Source organism: Triplophysa rosa, linkage group LG15 (genome assembly GCF_024868665.1).
Source record: "Triplophysa rosa linkage group LG15, Trosa_1v2, whole genome shotgun sequence".
In the NCBI taxonomy this organism is placed as follows: Eukaryota; Metazoa; Chordata; class Actinopteri; order Cypriniformes; family Nemacheilidae; genus Triplophysa; species Triplophysa rosa.
Window position 1 is genome coordinate 7,403,572 of NC_079904.1, and position 21,027 is coordinate 7,424,598.

General features: G+C 38.8%; 4 protein-coding genes across 4 annotated transcripts; 2 read left to right on the forward strand and 2 right to left on the reverse strand.

Moving 5' to 3' along the window:
* Positions 1–4,259: 4,259 nt before the first annotated feature.
* kcnf1a (potassium voltage-gated channel, subfamily F, member 1a) lies at positions 4,260–7,139 on the reverse strand. The gene is made up of 3 exons (XM_057353902.1): positions 7,016–7,139; positions 6,582–6,663; positions 4,260–6,282 (listed from the first exon to the last, which is right to left on the reverse strand). Exons 1-3 carry the CDS (start codon positions 7,128–7,130, stop codon positions 4,788–4,790), a joined length of 1,692 nt encoding a protein of 563 aa, XP_057209885.1. The 5' UTR covers positions 7,131–7,139; the 3' UTR covers positions 4,260–4,787.
* Positions 7,140–7,305: 166 nt separating this feature from the next.
* drc1 (dynein regulatory complex subunit 1 homolog (Chlamydomonas)) lies at positions 7,306–11,690 on the reverse strand. Its single transcript, XM_057353901.1, has 16 exons — positions 11,392–11,690; positions 11,203–11,290; positions 10,829–10,941; positions 10,422–10,605; positions 10,206–10,343; positions 9,927–10,013; positions 9,734–9,856; positions 9,416–9,555; positions 9,177–9,311; positions 8,643–8,982; positions 8,444–8,533; positions 8,274–8,366; positions 8,076–8,191; positions 7,714–7,866; positions 7,499–7,601; positions 7,306–7,419 (listed from the first exon to the last, which is right to left on the reverse strand). The coding sequence occupies exons 1-16, from the start codon at positions 11,667–11,669 to the stop codon at positions 7,384–7,386; spliced, it is 2,217 nt and encodes a 738-aa protein (XP_057209884.1). The 5' UTR covers positions 11,670–11,690; the 3' UTR covers positions 7,306–7,383.
* A 2,506-nt stretch (positions 11,691–14,196) lies between these two features.
* On the forward strand, positions 14,197–19,007 carry paplnb (papilin b, proteoglycan-like sulfated glycoprotein). The gene is made up of 14 exons (XM_057353700.1): positions 14,197–14,224; positions 14,314–14,370; positions 14,674–14,783; positions 14,877–14,937; positions 15,028–15,130; positions 15,581–15,711; positions 15,787–15,887; positions 15,989–16,190; positions 17,043–17,219; positions 17,294–17,444; positions 17,608–17,688; positions 17,828–17,969; positions 18,147–18,219; positions 18,366–19,007. The coding sequence occupies exons 2-14, from the start codon at positions 14,317–14,319 to the stop codon at positions 18,654–18,656; spliced, it is 1,677 nt and encodes a 558-aa protein (XP_057209683.1). The 5' UTR covers positions 14,197–14,224; positions 14,314–14,316; the 3' UTR covers positions 18,657–19,007.
* A 494-nt stretch (positions 19,008–19,501) lies between these two features.
* On the forward strand, positions 19,502–21,001 carry erh (ERH mRNA splicing and mitosis factor). The gene is made up of 4 exons (XM_057352037.1): positions 19,502–19,619; positions 20,111–20,198; positions 20,292–20,412; positions 20,532–21,001. Exons 1-4 carry the CDS (start codon positions 19,617–19,619, stop codon positions 20,632–20,634), a joined length of 315 nt encoding a protein of 104 aa, XP_057208020.1. The 5' UTR covers positions 19,502–19,616; the 3' UTR covers positions 20,635–21,001.
* Positions 21,002–21,027: the final 26 nt, after the last annotated feature.

The window sequence follows — 21,027 nt, forward strand, 5'->3', positions numbered from 1 at the left end:
CCAAACTGGACTGATGTGCTGGTCAATGTGAACTAGACCAAAGAAATGTTACTGGTTAAGTTAGTTAAGAAGCTTGATGGAGAGCACATCAACATTCTGGTGACCTGTCTGATTTAGTTTCACCTTCTGCACTGTAAAGAAGATCTCAAGGTGATTCATTGTTTAATGCAACGTAATGCTTTTTATGTTCCCCTTGAGAAACTGACCACTTCACACACTTAACAGTGCTGCACCTTCAGGACCACAAATCTCATTTAAAACAACACACACCTCACAAAATACTCTCTGACCTTGAATACCCTCAAAGTTGACTGGAAAGGTTTTATGTCTTTTTTCAAACGTCTTTAAACTATTTTATACCAGAGACATATGTGTTCAAGACAATTCCCTTTGAACTATATTTAGATCAAGCTAGTCAAGTTGTTTGAGTCTCTGTTTTGCGTAGATTTGACACAGAAACATAAATAGCCATTTTGGTTACTCAAGGGAATAGATTTATAAGAAGTACTATGTACTTCAAACTGACAGCAGTTTTTGGATTTTTTTGTATAACATATCTTTATTAGAGTTTTTACAGAATGTTTACAAAAAAACCCAATCAAATTAAAAAAAAAGTTTTTGGAATTTTAATTCTGTTTTTCTGTTTGATGTTGAAAGTTTGATGCCTTAAAGGACCAGTGTGTAATTTTTTGAGGATCTATTGACAGAAGTGCAGTATAATATACAGTACATAACTATGTCTTCAGAGGTGTAAAGACCTTACATAATGAAGCATAATGTTTTTATTACATTAGAATGAGCTATTTCTATCTACATACATACACTGCGGGTCCCCTTGCATGGAATTCACCATGTTGTTTCTACAGTAGCCCTAAACGGACAAACTGCTCTACAGAGTGCATTTTGTAAGTATGTTATCTCCTTCGGCAAAGAAGCGAAAGTGTGACGACATCTTAGTCCTGTGAGAGCCAACGTAGTGCTTCGAAAGTGAGGGGGACCGGGGGAGCAATAGAGTGAGCCATTGCAATTTGCAATCTCACCACTAGATGCCACTGAATTTCACTGACTGGTCCTTTAAAATTCAAATGAATACCTTTTTCGTTTTTAAGCTACTGATTTAAAGTCAAGGTTGTCCCACACTTGCCTTTAAAAGCAATAATACTAAAAGCAATTGACAAGATATGCAAAAATATAGAAATAAACAGTATAGAAGTTTTAACATTGAATTAAACGTTTATCAATTTAATATACTACAGAGTCTATATTTAACTGTTAAATCATTTAAATGCATTTTCAAGTCACATTCTCTTAAATATATCCATTTGTGAAAAGGTGAAATGCAGCTTAAAAGGTTCACATTCATTCTAGCTGAGTATTGTGGTCTTTAAACTCTTTGCCAAAAACTGCTTTGTGCTCTGAATATTTCCAATATATCATGAGAGTAATGTTCTCATAATTTTGTTTTCTTCTGGTAATTAATTATACAAAGTACTGGCTTTATTCTGCACTGTACTCGCTCTTTCACTCATAGCCAATATCCTTAATGAGGTGTCTGCTAGAAATGTAAAATATACCTGCAATAAAAGTACGTTTTGTGAGACTAGCACACTCGTCTGACTGAAGGGCACGGCGTTGGCTCCCTTAGAAGTTTTGAAATGTTGTGTTTAGAGTGTGCCGTCATAAGATTTAAGAGCGGGCATTAGAATCTCTGCTGTTTTAAGGATGACCTTGTTGTGAGTGAACTATGACTGTCACTTCCTTTAATGTAAAGTGAGTCCCACTGGATTAAGATTCCCAAAAGCAGCTGAGATGACATGAGTTTGTGAAGAATGACTCCCTGAGTTGCATTTCTCATGTAGTCAAGCACTCAGGAGCTACTGACAGCTACCCATTCCACCTTAGTAACATCATTTATTTATCACCTGATTTCTTCTGTCAACAGAACGTTGAGCGTTCTCTTGTTTCCTCCTTTGCATTCTTTGTATCCACATTTAGCATAAAAGGTGTCAGACAAGCTTAATCGGACACTGCATGTTTTTACTGTTGTGGCACCGAGCCATCTTCCCACTATAGGCAGCGCTTGACTTTTTTACCCTAGGTCAGTCAGAGGTAAACCACTCTGGTCTGGGTATGATTTGAATTCTTATTTCAATGTCAAATGAATGGTATGGGTAGGGAATGCCTTTAAATAATATGAGGCATCTGATCATTATAATCTAATCAAAGTTGACTGTCCACAGATACTAAATAGGGGTCGGAGCTCCAGAAATGTTTTTGCCCAATTTAATATAGCCTAATTTTTTACTGCTATAAATGTTAAGTACAATTATTATATACAATTACATTGGGTAATAACTTACTAATTTACATTTTTTGCTGCCTTAAAGTTTTAGTCAATTCGGCTTACTATTTGCTGTCCTTCTGAAGATTCTCCATATTAAGTGATTTAAATTTTTGCCAGAAATCATTATTATTAGCCACCTTTATGTTTGTCACTGGGTTTAAAACAACAAAAAGTATTAAAAAGTGCTTGTCAACTTTGACGACACAGTATTTAATCATTTAAAAGGTGCAGAGTTTGAAAGTCTGAGGTTTCGGAAGGACAGCGACGATTTGTTTTTACATCATTTCAGCTCAAAATAAGTTATAGCAATTCACAACTGGTTAAAATAGTAAGTTGAAATGACTTGTGAACACAATTTTATTGTACCTAAAAATATAAAACAAACAAAAATGAAAGTATAAATGGGCAATAAAGTGCTTAATCTTCTCAAAATGTTGACTTGTCAATCTCAAAAGGTCTAACTTAATGTTAAATGTGTTTTCTTTCATGTTATTTTTCTATACATTTACCATTTTTTGAGACATTAACATTTTTATTTAGTCATTTTCTCTCAGCAAACATTAAATAAAGGATTAAAAAGATAAAATATGTAATTTATCATTTAAATTACATTTTGGCAAGTTATGCACGCATCAGGGTATTTTTTTCTTATTACTTTGGTTTTTCAAAGAAAAACAGAGTTTTCTTATTCTTTCACTGCATCTTCTGTAAAGGTCAGTTTTAATAACTATGATTATTTTCCTCCAGATTTCACCGCAGTCGTAACATCACTCAGCTACTCTAAGAGCACTTGAGTAATTTTCTTTTGTGAAGAAACCGCTTTATTCCTGCAGCATAAGGGCGAGGGGGGCTTTTACAGTACTTTTAAAAATCACAATCTTTACTTGTGCAAAAGACCTTTCTCTCCTTGAAAGTTTTTTTTCTTTGGTTATGCTGTGCAGGAAGGTGGAGGAAATCACTCTGACCCAGTCGGTTTAAGTGACGGCAGCTGCTTTTGTCTCCCAGTTCATTGACCTACTGGTGTGTAATTATATTTTCAATCAATTTCAGTTTGTTCACATTGTGAGAGACCTCACTTTAACTACGAATAATGATTACCTAACACCTGTTTGTGTCTTTTTGAACAAATGCTCGATTACACTTTCACAACCTTTCTAAAAGTCATGCATAATGACCTTTCATACAAGCTGAAGCAGTTTTGTGTAATGGTTGAGGGGAAACATGGTCCCCCATATTTTTAGAAGATGACAAACAGTGGGCTTAGACATACCCCTTGTGTGGAGGGCAAGCAAGTGATGTGCTCTGGTTACAATGCTGAATGTGTAACCCAAAACTGATCCACAGGGCATTGAGAGGGATTTTGGCCACAGTCGGTCAGCTGTATGGAACATGTGCCTCCGTCTCCGACTTGTGCGAGCTGGGCATTTCATCGGCTTAATGGGACACCAAATGGGAGTCTCGAAATGATAAGTGCCAGCAGGGTGTGTGCGAGCATTACAGAGGTGCATTTCGCTGCATTTATTTATATTGTAGATGGTTATGTGTGTGTTTGGAGAGAACATTTTAGGCATCAGCTGTTTGCGTGTGGTGCCATTTGGGCTGAGCGGCTGGGGGCCAGTGATTATTAGCTGTGCCATTTCCTTTGTCCACCCACGTGCCATCTAAACCATATCTCAGTGTCCAGCAATCCACAGACCTACACAGATAATCTCGTCCCTACCTTTCCATGTGGGCACCAGCACATTCAGAACACTATAATTCACTAGGCCAAAGAAAGAATAACACCCACGCAAACACACACACACACATCCATGTCTTTCAAGACCCAACAAATGGTGAAGAGTGGCCCACACCCTGAAGGACACTCAAAGCACCGCAGGGATGTTTAAATCATCTAGTGACACATCATTCACACATACGCCGTTGTTTAATAAGAAGACTGGATTAAAACATCTAGATTTTAGAGAAAAAAAGTACAGATCATTCAAGTCTATCTGAACTGGATGTGATCGGAGGGGGTCGTTTTAATCATTACAGTTGAAGTGGTTGTTCATGGCAATAGTAGTTACAAGATTTTAAATTTGAAATGGCATATTGTATTATGTACATTCATTTAACAGGTACTGTAAACAGTTAATATATATTGTTTGTTGACTCTATGCAATCTATGCAATGCTCTACCAAGTGAGCTACAAAAACACACTACTTAAATGTGATTATACAGAAACATAAATCCTTCTTGGGTCAAAATTGTAAAAGCTCTGTCGAAGTTTTGGTTAATGCTCTGTGGACTTATTCCCCCAAAAGATCAATAAACTAAACATTGGTTATATAATGATAATTACGTTTACACATTACTGGTCAAGCTTAAATTGTTTCCCAGTGAACTGTCCATATTGATTAGTTATGTTTTACAAACATGACAATATTAAGAGCAAATCACTCAGCTGTCCTTGCATTTGTGCACTGGCTGCCGTTTGGACCCCTTAGCTGTATCGCCAAGTAACGGTATATACGTGTCACTATGTGACGCATTCACAGCAGCACTGTCCCACCCTGAGCTGTTGCCACCCGATGCCCGTGTCCTCTGTGCTGCCATTTTACCATCATCCGGGGACCCTTGCACTTCCTCCTTTGCGCGTAATGCCATTAGTTCAATCTCGTGTTTGGCAGCGGTTTCGAGCACGCGCTGTTTGCTGTAGAAAATGACAAAGTTGTTAATTATCGGGTGGATTGGCAACGCAATCGCTATCACGCCACATAAAAAGCTGACAGCGGCGTTACACCTGCCCAGCGTGGTTTTTGGGTAGATGTCTCCATAACCCACAGTGGTCATAGTAATGATGGCCCACCAAAAGGACTGGGGGATGCTGGTGAACATGGTCTCCGGGTGGCTTTGCTCCATCGTGTACCCCAGCGCGGAAAACAGAAAAATCCCCACGCCCATGTACATGAGCAGCAGGCCCAGCTCTTTCAAACTGCTCTTAAGCGCGTAAGTTAGAGTTTGGATACCCGAGGAGTGGCGCGCCAGTTTGAAGATGCGCGCAATGCGCATGATGCGCAACGCTTGCACTGCTTGCTGCACATTGGCCAGCTCCATCATAGCAGTGCCCAGGTGCGTAAGAATCAACACCACGTAGAAAGGCATGATGGCCAGAAAGTCCACTATATTCATGAAGGAAAACATGAAGTGCACCTTGTTAGAAGAGGAGATGAAACGCAGGACGTATTCCACGGTGAACCAAATAATGCATGCCGTCTCGATGCACTCGAGGGTCGGGTGTTCCACTAAGTGTCCATCGGCATTCTGCACCTGCAGCTCCGGGATGGTGCCCACGCACATGACCACAGAGGAAAGCAAGACGAAGACAAAAGACACGATGGCGATTACGCGCGCGGCCAATGATGACTCTGGTTTCTCCATGAGCTTCCACAGGAACACTTGGCACCTCTGGACTCTATTCGCCGTAGCATCTCCCTCCAGATCGTCCAGTATGGTCTTTACTTTCTCCGCAATTTCTGCAAGCTCAGTTTCCACCTCGTGTAAACTACTTGTACAACACTCGTCCAGATACTCCGCATCGATTCCCCAGAAGTCCATCTCTCTCATGAAACACATAGGGCAGATTCCTCTTTTCATATGAATCTCTCCGCAGTAATAAAGCTCCATGATGCACCTGAACGCCTCCGGATCTCTGTCAAAGTAAAACTCTCGCTTTGATGAGTCGTAGTCATCACAGAGCGCAGAGAGATCTTGCGCGCAGTCCGTGGCTCTGTCTGCCAGCTGCCCCAAGCGCGTCTCGGAATATCGGTTCAGCATGTCTCCGTACAGAACGTGCTTGACCCCGCCGATATTTACCGCGATCACCGTCTCTTCACTCGCCTCTGAACTGTTACAGTCGGCATAACGCACTCTCGGTAACTCCCGCATTTTGGTTCTGGAGCACAATCCAGAGTTTATGAAAGTGAGAACGGGACAAAACGTTAGTTTTTAATGTGTGAAATGTATTATGAAAAAAAAGAGTAATTATAGACAGCATGTCTAAAATGATGTAGGCTAATTTGCATATGTTTATTCATATAGATTAAATTATTTTCGATGCGCATATAAAAGCAATGCAAACAATAAAAGGAACAGCATACAAAGCTATATATAAAGCTCTAAAAACATGTTCGGGAGTTAATATAGCATTATAGAGTTTAGCATGATAATATAGTCAGTTCCTTTAAAACTTACGGATGTTTGGAGATAACTTGTAAAGAAAGTCTTCTCAGTTCAGCTGCATAATGTCCGTTTGCCGTGTAGACAGAAGCATAACCTCGAAAGATCGAGACATAAAACGGGTGAGGGGGTGCAGAACTATATGCAAGTGTGCGTGTGAGGGACAGAGAGGAGTGATGGGAGGGGTGTGATTTATGTTTTTAGAACAGGCTATATTTTATGCAGTCATAAAACAACACATACAGTCCTATAGAGGGGTATAATCGAAAGCACACATAAAAATACCGGCCTCATAGAAATCTTATGTATACTTTTTCACCCATACAACTCATATATTTAAGTGTATGCATCAATTGTTAATTCGATAAACTTGTAATTTGTCCAACTCTACTAAATACTAATATATAACGCAAAACTAATAAACATTTTAATGTTTGCCTGTCGCTTACTGTAAACAGTAGTCTCCAATGGTGGAAGAACAATCAGCGCCTTGAAATTATTTTTAAAATATCTCCCTCTAGTGTTAGAAAATGGAACTGCAATGCAGCAAACGTTCCAGTCCATTGACTGATTTTACCTAATATAAATAAAATATAATATAATTACCACTTATTATAAATAAACGTAATATATTAGTAATATATTTTTTGTTTTTATTTATTTTAATTCAAATGACTAAATACATGAACAATTTCAAATACATTGTTGAAATACATACATACTTTTCATTAATACATTTTTTTTAAATACACTTTCCCCCCCAAGTATTCTCTGTAAAATGACAAAGGAGACAATGCACAATAATTCGAAAACTGCTTCATCTGGTTGGGTGGATGTCCAGCTCAGAATTGGCCTATCAGAAGACAAATATAAAATTTGACATTAACAGGCAAACTGTACCTTAATGACATGCAACAGGCACATAGACTTACCTTGGAGGTTGTGTATTGGTGGAGTAAATTCCTAAGCTCTGTATTCTGTTGTTTTACACTCTGTGTTTCCACTAGAAGCTCAGCCCTTTCCGCTAATACAGCACTAAAGAGAAAACATAATTGTTATACTTATAAAATCAAGAACTGTGTGATGTAATGTAAGGCTTGAATTTGGGTGAAATTTGTAAATGATTGATCACAAAATGTGCTCTTACTGGTATTCATTGAGAGCTGTATCTAGAGCGGCCCACAGCTTGAGTTTGGACTCTGGAATGACATTAGCCAAGCTTTCCCAATATGCTGCATCTTTAGAGTCATCTCTCATATTCAGCTCCAAAACACTGCTGTGTTGTGAATCCCAAACACCACTGGACACACACATTCCAACACAAACACAGAGTAAAGTTTTTTCCTTTCAATTTCCTTTAGCTAAATTAGTAAAGCATGGCTTTAAGAACAACACAGGTTGGATTTCTAGAACACATATAGAGAAATGATATCCTCTGAATGAACTGTATATGCAGGAAACATGTATCAAATGCATGTGTGATAAAAAAACCCACAAAAGCACACTGACCGGGGTCTGCAGTTTTGGGCAGTAAAATCTTTTAGGGCCAATAATATTTCATTTGGATCGATGAGGTCAATGGGCTCAGCTTCTGATTCGCTCCGATCGCTGTCTCCCTCCTCTGCCTGAGAAACAAAAGTGCAAGTCATATTTAGTTTCAGAGCAACATTGATGCCAACTCATGTGATGGTAAAACTGTTCACTTACCTCCTGATCCCTCTGTTCTCTACCCAGCTGTTTGTACTTCATAAAGAATTCTGTCATTCTATACACATCTTCCTCACTCTCAATCCCCACTGCCTGTGTTCATGCAAGAGGAGATTCTTATATAAGGATAAGTTCTGGATAAAGGGGGTCTCTTGTGTAGTTAAACTTACTGAGAAAACAGCATCCAGCTTCACAAGGGATTGCTCACTTTTCTCCAGACAGGACAACAGCGTTTGCAGTTTACTATCTACAAGAAATCCCTGAAAGAGAGAGACGTATTGGAGGTGTAAACAAGAGTATGACTTTGTAGTAAAGAATGCTCAAATTAAATATGGTTTTAAACAGCTGCACAAACGCGCACACTCTCACCGTCTCATCACACAACAGCTCCAGAATGTTTTTTACTATTCTCCTGTTGACTCCGCCAGCAGTGTTCTCAGATCCCTCCATTACACCGCTTTCCTCTTCCTGTTCTTCTTTCAGGGCATCTGCAGCTGCCTGTCCAGCAGTCCTGAAGGCCCGCTGTTCGCTCCTGATCGGGCCGAATCGCTCCATGAAGTCAAGCGGAGGTGAATCCCAAGCAAGACCCAACTGTTGCTCATGAATCAGGCGGTCGACCTCCAGTGCCCTGTGTGCCAGGTTCTTCACCTCTGCTTCATTCATGAGCCAAACCTTTTCATAGCGTTCCATATCTAGTGCTGCGAAGTGTCTGGCCACATGCACACACACACACATATTTACATCATCGTGAGCACTTAGAGAAGAGTTTTCTGATGTTTCTAGTAAATCCCCAGATGTTTTTTTATTACCTTGTCTTTAAGTCTTCATGTATGTTTTTGTCACAAAGTATATTTGTGATTTATTCTGCAATACTCGCTCATGTCATGATGTAAGTGTGCTCACCTTGCTTTCTTCTGCATGTCTTTGTATTGCTGATTCAGGTGTGTGTAGTCTTTGCTCAGTGACTGGTTCTCCAATTTTGTTTCTTTTTCCTGCTCTGAGCATTTAGACTTTAGATTGTTGACAGCATCTTGCGTTCTGGAAAAGGAACATTTTACCATCAGTTCTAAAGATAATCTAGAAATGTAGTTTATTTTGATTCGCTAGACTTGAATGAAATGTAGTAAGATAATGAAAGTTACCTAATGAGTTTCCTTTTTAATTGAGATTTTAAGATCGTGTTCTCCTCTTCTCGTTTCTTTAGTGTTGTGAATTTATCGTCAAGTTTCTCCTGATTCAGGTGACAACTGAACTTCATCTCCTGTACCTTCATTCTTGAATTCTACACAAACAGAGAAAGCGAAACCTTTTAACCTTTACCTGGACTGTTAGTATCTCTAGTAGGTATGTAAACAGGAACGTGGAAGCAATTGTTAAAGTGATAGTTCAACCAGAAGTTTTTCATTTTTGGGCGAACTATCACTTTAAGGCACAAGGTTATTTTTTTGTGGTGTATGCACCTGTACTTCTGTATCCAGTTTGATTTTGTCTGTGTTATATTCCTCAGCTGTTTGTGTTCTTAGCTTGTGTAGCAAGTCCTCATGTTCCTCCATGAGGCTTAAACTCTGCATCATATTCTTCAGCTGAAGACATATACAGTCAGAAACAAGACGACAATCTAGCTATTATAATGGCTTTTTGTTTGCTCTTTACCTCTTTATCACAACGTTCCTTCATCTGTTGTTCCCATTTCTTTCTGTTTTTGGCTAGCAGAGTTCTCCTCTCATCGCCAAATGAGTTCTATAATATACACATAAACGTATGCGTTTTCCCAAAGATATTATATGCACAAAACTGTATATTTTCACAAGCATGATCTTTATGTATGGTGTTATTGCTTTTGTGATGATACCAAACATAAAAAATACTATCAAGACTAAGATGATGATTTGTATCTGACAGGCCTCCAGTATGCATGGGGCAGTACTACACCTCAATTTGGTGCAACTTCTCCCTGTATGATTTTTTCAAACTTGAGATCTGTTCCTCCATCCTCTCGATCAGAAGGTCTGTGTCCTTAGCCTCCTTCCTCAGGTCTTTGACATAGCGATCATCGCTCGCTTTCAGCTCCTATACAAACACACTTGTCTAATTTACACTTGCTATGGAGTTTGTATTGTTTGTATTGAGTCTTAAGTGTGTCCGCACCTGCTGTAGATCATTGATCAGTTTATTCTTATCATCTGTGATCTGGTTGCAGAGCTGCTGTTGGCTGTTCAAAGCATCTCTCAGATCTAGCGGTGTCTGTTTCATTTTAGCCTCCGTCCATTTGTGAGTGATCTCCTCGTACTTCTCCTGGCTGGACCTGGCCTCGTTTTCCAGCTTTTCTCTCCTTCACAGGATCAAAGGTAAATGAGAGAAGCACTTTTAGTGCGAGTACAAAGGTTGTCTATATGTTTGAAGGGTACAATTTCAAGCTGCCTTTGCCACGTATTAATTTCATTATTTTATTGACTGTTTTTTTGTGTTATATTAAGGGCATTGTGTATATGAATAATATGGCTTGGGAGCTTACAATGCTAATGGGGAAAGCATACAGTAGCCTATGTGAATACCTCAGTCGATTTGCCTCCTCTTCGTCTGTTCTCCTGTTTGATTCTCTGGCGTCTGTAGCTACAAGAATGTTGGTCACCAGCTCCAGGCCATCACTTTTTAATTTTTCCATGTGCTGTTAAATACAGTAATTTAACAAACAAATGTAGTTCACCCACTATATGCATATATATGCACTATATGCATTGTTCAGTGCATTTGCGTGCTATAAAGCATAACTTCAAAAGATAGACTCAGCTCTTAAGAAATACACGATTAATCCTGGATGTTGTTAGTATATGATTATCATTCCATTATTTACGTTACTTATCTGTTTATATATTGATTTTAAGATTTATATATATATATTGATTTTATTTAGGTGCAGTCAGCTCACCCTTTCACTTAACTCCACCTCCTTCTGACTTTCCCGTTTTTCCTCTTTAATGGTCTCTTTTCTCTGCAAAACCTGTCCAAGCTTACGTCTGCAATAACACATTGCACATTTAAAACCGTGCTGAGGTGATCTACTCAGTGGGATATCTCTTGCGAGCTAATGCTAAAGGCTAATGAGATGAACGCATACCCTTTCTTGGCCTCATTTCTCTCGGCTATGCGCAGGCGGCGCGCTTTGATTCTCTCCTCCTGGTTGTCAGACTCAACAGATGGTCCAGGTTCAGCCTCATCGACTGCAAACGGTTCGGTTTGATGCATTGTAAAATAAGTTAAGTACAGTAGAAAGACAAAAACAGCACCAAGAGAAGTGAATAAGAATGCGCAACGAAAGTGCGACTTTTGTTTACAAAACGTGTTGCTATGATACAGCTCAAGTGGCGCTCGCGCTTGGTCGGTCACATCCCTCATCGACAGCGTTGAATGGGGAGATTTTTGCTTTAGAATGGCTGGATTAGTTTATTATGTGCACCTATCTGACTGAGCCATCAGATTAAAGCATTTTAATATAGGCTAATGTAAAAGAAATGATACACTTTACAGTAGCACACTTTATAATATTTTTTTGCTCAGTATCATCCATTAAAATATATGTTATAGCATTGAACCTTACATACTGAGATGACAGTATGCTTTTACAGTCTTCTAGATAACTTCTAGTCACTGTCTGGGCTGGGGCTGAAGTATTTGTGCTGTCCTAGTAGCCAAATGATGACAGTGGCTTAAGTTGAGTAGAGACAGTGATTTGACTTTTATCTTCGCCTGCCTGAGGATAGCATCATGGATCCCCCATCTTGAGGAAACTGATGAAGGAACAGATACAACTTCTCTTTTATCTCTATAGTTAATGTGTGTTTGTGTGTCTGCACCCGTTCTAAAGAAGTGTAAAAAGTCATGGATTACAATGTCAAAAATGGTTGCATGCCTTGTTTGACAGGATGAAATATTGCTAAACGCAAATAATAAAATGCAACTTGGTGTAAACTTTAATAAAGGTGAAGAAAATGCCATCTTTTCTCATTGAGGTAAAATGCTGTGCATTCTCTCAAACTCATTTGTGTAGTTGGTATTAGGCCTACACTCTTCTGCTGTTGTTTATGCATTTTCAATAATTTTGCATATTGTTTATTTTATTAATTCAATGTTTCATTTCAATGGCATTTTTTATTTTGTACAATAAACAAATTCTGTACTGTGCTTGGTCGCGAAGTAGTCTTTTATTAAAATGTCAATGGCCACGTATAATATAATATAATAATAATACAAAAAAGTAAAATACAACATACATTCATTGATTTTCATTGTTAAATCTGGATCTGAACAAAACATGCATAGTGAGAAAAAGGAAGATAAGGAAAGAGGTTAGAGAAGCAGCGGATTAAGTAAACTGGATTTGACTCTTATAGGAGTTTACTAGTGGCATTAGGGAAATGAGAGAGACAATAATAATCTGTTTGTATGTCTTTACTTTTCTCTCTTTTCTTACGAATATTAGAATCTGAAGCAAATCACAAGAGCAATACAGAAAAGGATAAGACAGAAAGAGAATGTCAGAGAAGGTGAAGACAGAGAAGTTGGAGTCCTTGATAAAGAGCATGGAGGTCCTGCTGAGAGACATGGAGGAGCTACGTGGACGTTGTGGCCATAACAACCTGGAGCTGAGTCGCCACCTCACAGAGCTCCACCTGGAAAACAGATTACTGATGGACAAATACAATGGCCTTGCCCAAGAGCTGCAGGATGCTTTCGAGACCATTGAGGACCTCCAGGGGACAAAACATGCCTTGGATTCCAAAGGGAGGCAGGCTAATAAACTTAGCCGACAGCTCTGATGAAACTGCAACAAGGAGAACATTCATTTATATTCTGAGAGATAGCAACAACACTTTTAAAGGGTGATGTAGAAGAATGTACATGAATTGAAGTACCAAGATTTAAATAGTTGAGTTGCATATAACTGTAGTTGCATATTAAGGCGTGAGAATGGCATAAAATCAAAGCTGAGTATATGGTTCTTTTCCCGGTCTCCTCCATACATTAGGCTATACTCAAAAATTGCAGTTGAGATATATGAATATTTGATCGTTTTGTGGATTTTTGGTTTCTGTGTGGTATTGTAGCTTTGAGACTCATGAATGTTGTTTTGGTGTATCCATGTGTGGTAAAGGTGGCATAATGAGTCTGTTTGTGTTGAATTTTCCTTCAAAATGACAGCCTCTGTCTCATTTAAGTTGCTAAAAAGGGAAAACACCCAAAATAGCACCTTGGAGCCTTGGTTGTCACATAATGTTTCAACCCTATGATTTTAAAGTGTTTAGTGGCATTCGTAAGAGGAACTCTGTGGCTAAAACATAAAAAAACTCTTTGTGACTAGGGAAGGTCCGCACACATTTAATGTTTTTTTGTATGTTTTAATACAATTTTGGCTTTTAGAAACCAACTGCGCTGAAGAAAATGGGAACTAGACAATATTGAACTTTAAAGTGTTTGGTGTGCAGAATCTGCTGTACAGCTCAGAATTTTATATGATATTATTCACAGGATTGTAAATGTGATTTTGTATTCCCATTACAACATTACAAAAGTCTTTCGTAATTATTTGTCTTCAAGAACAATGGAATGAAATCAACTTTATGTCAAAATGGTCTGAATAAACAAATGTTTTGTAGAACCTGGTCCACAGAATATTCCCTTCCTGATAGTCATTTAAAGGATTTTATACCTAAAAAGTAAATGTAACTTTTTAACATATGAAAAATATATATTTTTTACTCATGAAATATATTTTTTTTACTCATAAGACTCCCATGAGAGGCTGATTGTAACCTGAGAAGAGTGGTGTCCATTGGTGAGTTTGTGTAGGCAAGTCCAAAGTGTCCCAAGTATTTAATCCAAATTGGATCGAGATCACTACTATTACTCTCTCACTGTGGCTAAGTGAACTTAGAATTTTCAACACTGGGAAGGTAAGAGAAGTCACACTTTGTTATCAGCATTTTTATTAATACGTGTCGCTAATAAATGCAAAAAAATTACTTGCTTTAACTGTGTGTAGAAGATGATGATCCTCTCTCTTCTCTGGATGTTCTGCTTAATTTCTGGAGCTTTCAGTGTGAGTAACACCCAAACAATGCTTACAAATTCTGATTTCTCTTATTGTAAATAAAATGATAATAATTCTAAAATTTGGTTGGTTTCATGAAATTAGTCTTTCGGCCAAAAAATGCTGGGTTGATCCAACCCGTAGTTGGGTAAAAACAACTCAGAATAGGTTAAAGAGGTTGGTGTTCAACATTTTTATAGTGCTGCAGTGCATGCTCCATTTATGTTTGCTCACACTTCAGATTTTTTAAAAGCTTCTTCTGTCATTCAGATACATGAACATAATTGTTCATGCATAAATATGTGTGTGTAGATTGGGCATCCAACCAATGATTACTGGAGAGAGTATGGGCCGTATGGAGCCTGCAGCCGCACCTGTGGCACAGGAGTAGCTGTGAGAACCAGGATCTGTAACACCATGAGGTGGGTGAATGTGTGTTTGTGTTTAATGCATTTTAAACACGTTATCTTTTTATCTTGTTATCTTCATCATAACTCTTGTCTTCTGATATTAAGGACGGATGGTGGGCACAATTGTGTGGGGCCATCCAAGTCCTATAAACTCTGTAACACACAGGTAAACAATTTACCGCTCTAAGAAACAGACACACACAAACTTTTTCAATCAAAGTTTATTGCAGTGCTGTAAATTGTGTTTTTCATTAAGGAATGCGCTGATGGGTCTAGAGATTTCCGTGAACAACAGTGTTCTCTGTTTGACCAAACGGAATTCCAGGGGAAAAGTTACACCTGGCGGCCATATCATGGAGGTAAAAAATGACACTTAACATTTACTAAATACGTTTTTTGGTTACACAGTCCCCAAGATAAATAAGAGAGTTTAAAGAGTGGAAAGTTGGTTGGTATCACGGTGCTAACAACACCAAGGTTTGGGTTTAATTCCCAGGGAATGCATGAACTGATAACACGTGTTGCTTTGGATAAATGTGTCTGGCAAATGTATACGCGTCAGGTAGGTATAGCTAAAATAATTGCCATCTTTATGCGAGGATTCCACAGTAATCTCAGAATGACTTTAATTGGAGCTGTAATTTGTGAAGCATATAATATAAACCTATAATTAGATGTCATGGTTAAGCAAGAACATTCCAGATACTTTAATTTCTTGATATGGTCAACAGCATCTCTAAGGTGGCTCAGTGGACTAACATGGGAAGGCTTTTCACATTGTCACTCTATCTGATTGTGTTTTTCTCCAGGTTCGAACCCATGTGAGCTCGTGTGTGTGCCCAGCGGTGAGAACTTCTACTACCGGCACCAAGCAGCCGTGGTGGATGGCACACCATGTTACACAGGCCGCAGAGACGTCTGTGTGGAGGGTGTCTGCAGAGTATGTGTTAATTGTCTATAACACAAAACCACACACACAAACACTCCATTCTAACACTCATGTCTTTACTGAAAGGCGGTGAGCCGTGGAAAGATTGTGGATTTGGAGGATCGCTCTTTTCCTGTCACTTCCAGACATGACACTGAGGAAGTAAACCACATAATAGGCACCTACAGGTAAAACCATGTGTTACTGGGAACCTGTTTGTGCATAAACAAAGAGCAAAAAAGTACATGAATAAGAGGTTAAGATACATTTGTGTTTGTGTGTATTATAGGTACACATATGAACCCTATTCAGAGTGCTCGGTTCACTGTGGTCAGGGCATACAAACCCGTACAGTCCAATGTATTAATGAAAGAACATCAGTTGTGGTCGATGACTCCCACTGCATGGCACAAGGCCACAGGAGACTGACTTCCCAGCAGGCCTGCAACCAGCGTCCCTGTGTCGAGTACAGTGTCGGCCCATTTGGTGACGTATGATAGCATTCAAACTTTTTTAATGCAATCACACCCACACACTCTATAGGTGCTTCACGATGCCATTGAAGAACCTTTTTTGTCTAAATGCTTCCATAAAGAACCTTTAACATCCGAAGAACCTTTCTGTTTCACAAAAGGTTCTTTCTGGCGGAAAAAGGATCTTCAGATTATGAAAAGGTAAGAAAGAGATGGTCCTTTAAAGAACCTTTGACTGAATGGTTCTTTGAGGAACCAAACATGGTTCTTCTATCTATGGCATCGCTGTGAAGAATCTTTTAAGCACTTTTATTTTTAAGCCTGCACCCAGAAGAAAGGTTATTGCAGCAGATGATCTTTCGTAACTCAGGAGACATAATGGAGATCTCAGTAAGAGCTGAATTGGTAAAGCATTGTGTTAACACTGGATTTAGGATGCTGCTGTCCCTACACTCTTAAAAATTCACAGCGATGACATAGAACAACCCTTTTTTGGTTCCACAAAGAACCGTTCAGTCAAAGGTTCTTAAATACCCATCTCTTTCCAACCTTTTTATAATCTGAAGAAACTTTTTTCACCTCATAGAGCTTTCCTGTGGTTCAGTGGTTAGAGCATGGCACTAGCAATGCCAAGGTCATGGGTTCGATCCCAGGGGATTGCACATAGTCAGAAACAAATGTATAGTACAATGCAATGTAAGTCGCTTTGGATAAAAGAGTTTTCTAAATGTAAATGTAGAACCTTTTGTGAAACAGAAAGGTTCTTCAGATCTTAAGGGTTCTTTATGGAACCAAAAGGTTCTTCTATTGCATCAAAGAACCTTTTGAAGCACCTGTTTTTAAGAGTGTAACTTCTGTCTTTTTCTAAAGTGTTCGGTGACATGCGGCAAGGGACAGCAGACTCGAGAGGTCTTCTGCATCAGGGACAGAGGGCGGCGCATCCCTGAGCACCACTGCAGTAGCCTTACACGCCCACATGACATCACATCCTGTCAGAGACCAGCGTGCCAACAAGTTTTCAGATACTACACCAATGACTTCAGCCTGGTGAGGAATGAAAGGGGAAGACACAGTTGGATGAAGCTGATCGGTTTTTAAGCATATTGTCACCTCTGTTTTAGTGCACTCGTAGCTGTGGAACTGGTACTCGGGAACGCAGAGTTGTGTGCATGGATCTGGACCACAATCAATACGCAGAAGAAAGATGCGCTTCTCTTAGGAAACCTCACACTGTGGAGAACTGCAACACACAGACCTGCCCCAGTGCACAGAGTGAGTTTAACCATGAATGACCTATTGTGCTAATATTTTTACTGTATTCAAGACAAAAATACTGATTCAATTCAAATCAGACAGCTCCACAGCATGTGAACTTTGATTGAATGCATATGGCATGCAAAACTCATTCTGACTCATTTGTTTTGCCCTTGTGCAGTGGTGCCCAGTGTCCAGAACCCAAATGGCTACGAGAATACCTTGCGCGGACTTGTGCCTCATACCCATGATGCTCCCTTAGGTTATAAAGCTTCTTTCTTAAAATGAATACAAGTTGTCAGAATTTCATCAGATTATTTGAATATTATACTGCTAGTTGTGAATTCCCCCACTTGTCACTCATGTGCTTGTTTATGTTTATCCATTTTCTTTATGGATAGTTTACAGACCAAGTGATCCGTACCCTGCAGTGATTGGCCCATATTGTGCCCAGTCATATTTCGGCTGCTGCCCTAATGGCCACACCGCTGCCTCTGGGCCTCTAGGAGAAGGCTGTGCTAAAAAAGACTGTAATAGGACCAGGTACATATGTAGTTCAATCATCCACACAACCACACACAGTAGATAGAAAAATTGCAATCAATAATAGGACTCATTGAAAATAGATTATGTATAGCAACAAGCAGTCAAAATACTATGTTTTACCCATTGGCCTCTTGTGTTTTAATTGATGGTGTGTGTTTGCATGTGTGATGATAGATATGGCTGTTGTCTGGATGGTGTTACTGCTGCCCAAGGTTTTAAAAGAGCAGGATGTCCTGAGTTCAATAGGGTGATTTCAATATTTTCACTCTCATTATTATTTTATGTTCCATCCATTACTTTATAATTTCATTCAGTTGACCATTGCTCAACCATCGCGAGAAGAATCTCTCCAACCCCTGACCTTCTGACCCCTGTTGTTCTCTTTGTTAGCAGGATTATAGTTCAGACCGTGTCCACTCCACTAGTGTGTGCGGTTTGGCACGAGATGATGGGCCTTGTTATGAATGGACATCTCGTTTCTTCTTTGATCGTTCTTCTGACTCCTGCTCACATTTCTGGTATGGCGGTTGCCATGGGAATGGCAATAACTTTGTCTCCAAGGAGGAATGTGAGAGGACATGCAAGGGTGCTGTCAGAGTTCTTGCCCCAAGGGAGCCAACATCCAGGAAAGGGATCAAACCGATCAAAGTTTATAAAATGAGATCACGTGCACATAAGTTTTAAAAAAGATGTGTCATTAAAACACAGAAACAGTCAAGCAAATTTAATTCACATGCATATACAAAGCTGATTACTACACATACACAATTTAAGGTGCACTCAGTAATAAATATTTTTGATGGATGATTTACTCATATAGGGCAAAGTATATAATAACTGAGAGGCTAGTGAGATATTATAGTATTTGGCTTGGCTTGTGATATTAAAATGTCAGCCTCAGACCCCATGAGCCAACCGGCTTTACGCAGAATAAAACATCTGTTTTTAAGGGATTGATAGACTGCAGTTTGTCTAATGTGAGTGAACACCATATTTACTGAGGGTATATTTAAGCTTTTTGCTGTTGTTTGAGAAACAAATATTCACTTATCACCTCAAATGTAAAAGCAAGATCAATAATACTTTTACAGAATACATTAAAATACACTTTTGCTTATATTTAGAAATAAAGCTGAAAGTAAATAAACCCTTTTAGTGGCATGTATACTTTGAATTATTGTTTATTTTTCTGTGTTTTAGCTTTATTATTTATATTCTTGCTAGGTTAATAATGAAAGAGCACAGACCAGGACCACTGATCATTCTAAATGTTGAATTCAAATGGTGCTTTTAGTATGATTTTCTAAAATGCATATCTTATATGTGAAGTTATCTTGCACTTGATTTCATGCAAAAACAAAAATTAAAAAGAAAACATTATTCTTGTCTGAAACCAAATGATGTGAATCTTGTCCTTTATTTACTGATGATTATCGTGGTTAATCAAACATTGTATTTAAAATAAATTGGCATTCTCGTCAATTCTGAAGCAGACTTTTATTTTGAAAAGCCATCTGGCATCACCGGAAGAGGAAGTTTGTGGTACATTAATGCTCTTTCTGTAGAGCAAGGGACCCGTGAGTGAGTATCTCTGTTAGCATTTAGCAAGGTATTAGTTACGTCTTCGAGATATCAGAAACAGATATGGTGAGTATATAGATACTTTATTTATATTATGACGTGTGTTATTGGCGTATGTGATGTTATAAACCTGGGTTTCGTTGCGTGCCTCGACGAATGTTGTAATGCGTAACGTAAAACGCGCACAGTAGCCTAAGCAGATTTGTAAAAATGTCGTCGAATATTCGCGAATTTTCAGTGGCTACATTTAGATGTACTGTATCTAGTCATTTTTCGGTAAATTGTTAACTATTTTATCTCGAATGCGATTACAATAAATTCATTTTTTTTCACCAGTAGTAGTATCTGTATAATCCAGCTGCTTTGTTTTTTGGGGGAAGGGCCGAAGTTCAACAGTTGCTTATTGGAGGGGGTCTTGCGTCAGAGATTGTGACTGTTGTCTGTGTAATTTGTTTATTTGAATGTCTAATGTCTTAAATATCGTATATGTCAAGGGTAGTTATAGTCAATTCATTTTGTCTTCGATTTTCTTGACCTTATTTCGTTCTGTTGTACAGTCTCACACAATTCTGCTGGTGCAGCCCACCAAGAGACCGGAAGGCAGGACATATGCAGACTACGAGTCTGTCAACGAATGCATGGAAGGTACGTTTTTTCCTTTTTATTTCTGTAGACTGTCGTGGACTTTTCTTTAATGCTCTAATTCATGTTCACCTTGTTTTTTTCTATTGACAATAGGAGTGTGCAAGATGTATGAAGAACATCTGAAGAGGATGAATCCTAACAGCCCTTCTATCACATATGACATAAGCCAGTTATTTGATTTCGTTGATGATCTTGCTGACCTCAGCTGTCTTGTGTAAATATCACAGTTTGTTATTTCAGGAAATATGTTATAGTTGGAACTCTTTACTATCATTGTGTATAAACCTAAAACCAACCTAGAAACTTAAAGCAATTTTTCTGCCCATTAAACAGGTACAGGGCAGACACGCAGACCTACCAGCCCTACAACAAAGACTGGATCAAAGAAAAGATCTACATCCTGCTGAGGCGTCAAGCCCAGCAGGCTGGAAAATAGGGAGTGGGTGGGAGATGCAAATGGACTGAGATATTTTTGATGCAAGACATCAACTTCATCTGAACTATGCAACATCACAGGACTGAATAGCCAGGCCTAGTGGTAATGTGCTGCTGCTTAGTTCACATGTTGTTGCATGTCTATTTAGTCAAATGCATAAAGTTAAATGTTACAATATTTTCCATTTAAAATTTTTGTAACAAACAGAAGGTGGGGACTTGGCATATTTATCAGACATGAGGCTAAGATGGGTAAAATGGGTACAGGATTTGTTTTTTTTTAGTCCCGCTCAATTGATTATGATGTGTTTTCTTGTGTTTTGTTTTTTAAATTGTAGTTTAATCCAGTAAAGTATACTGTTTACACATTTCAAATTGTTCTGGGTCGTCTCAT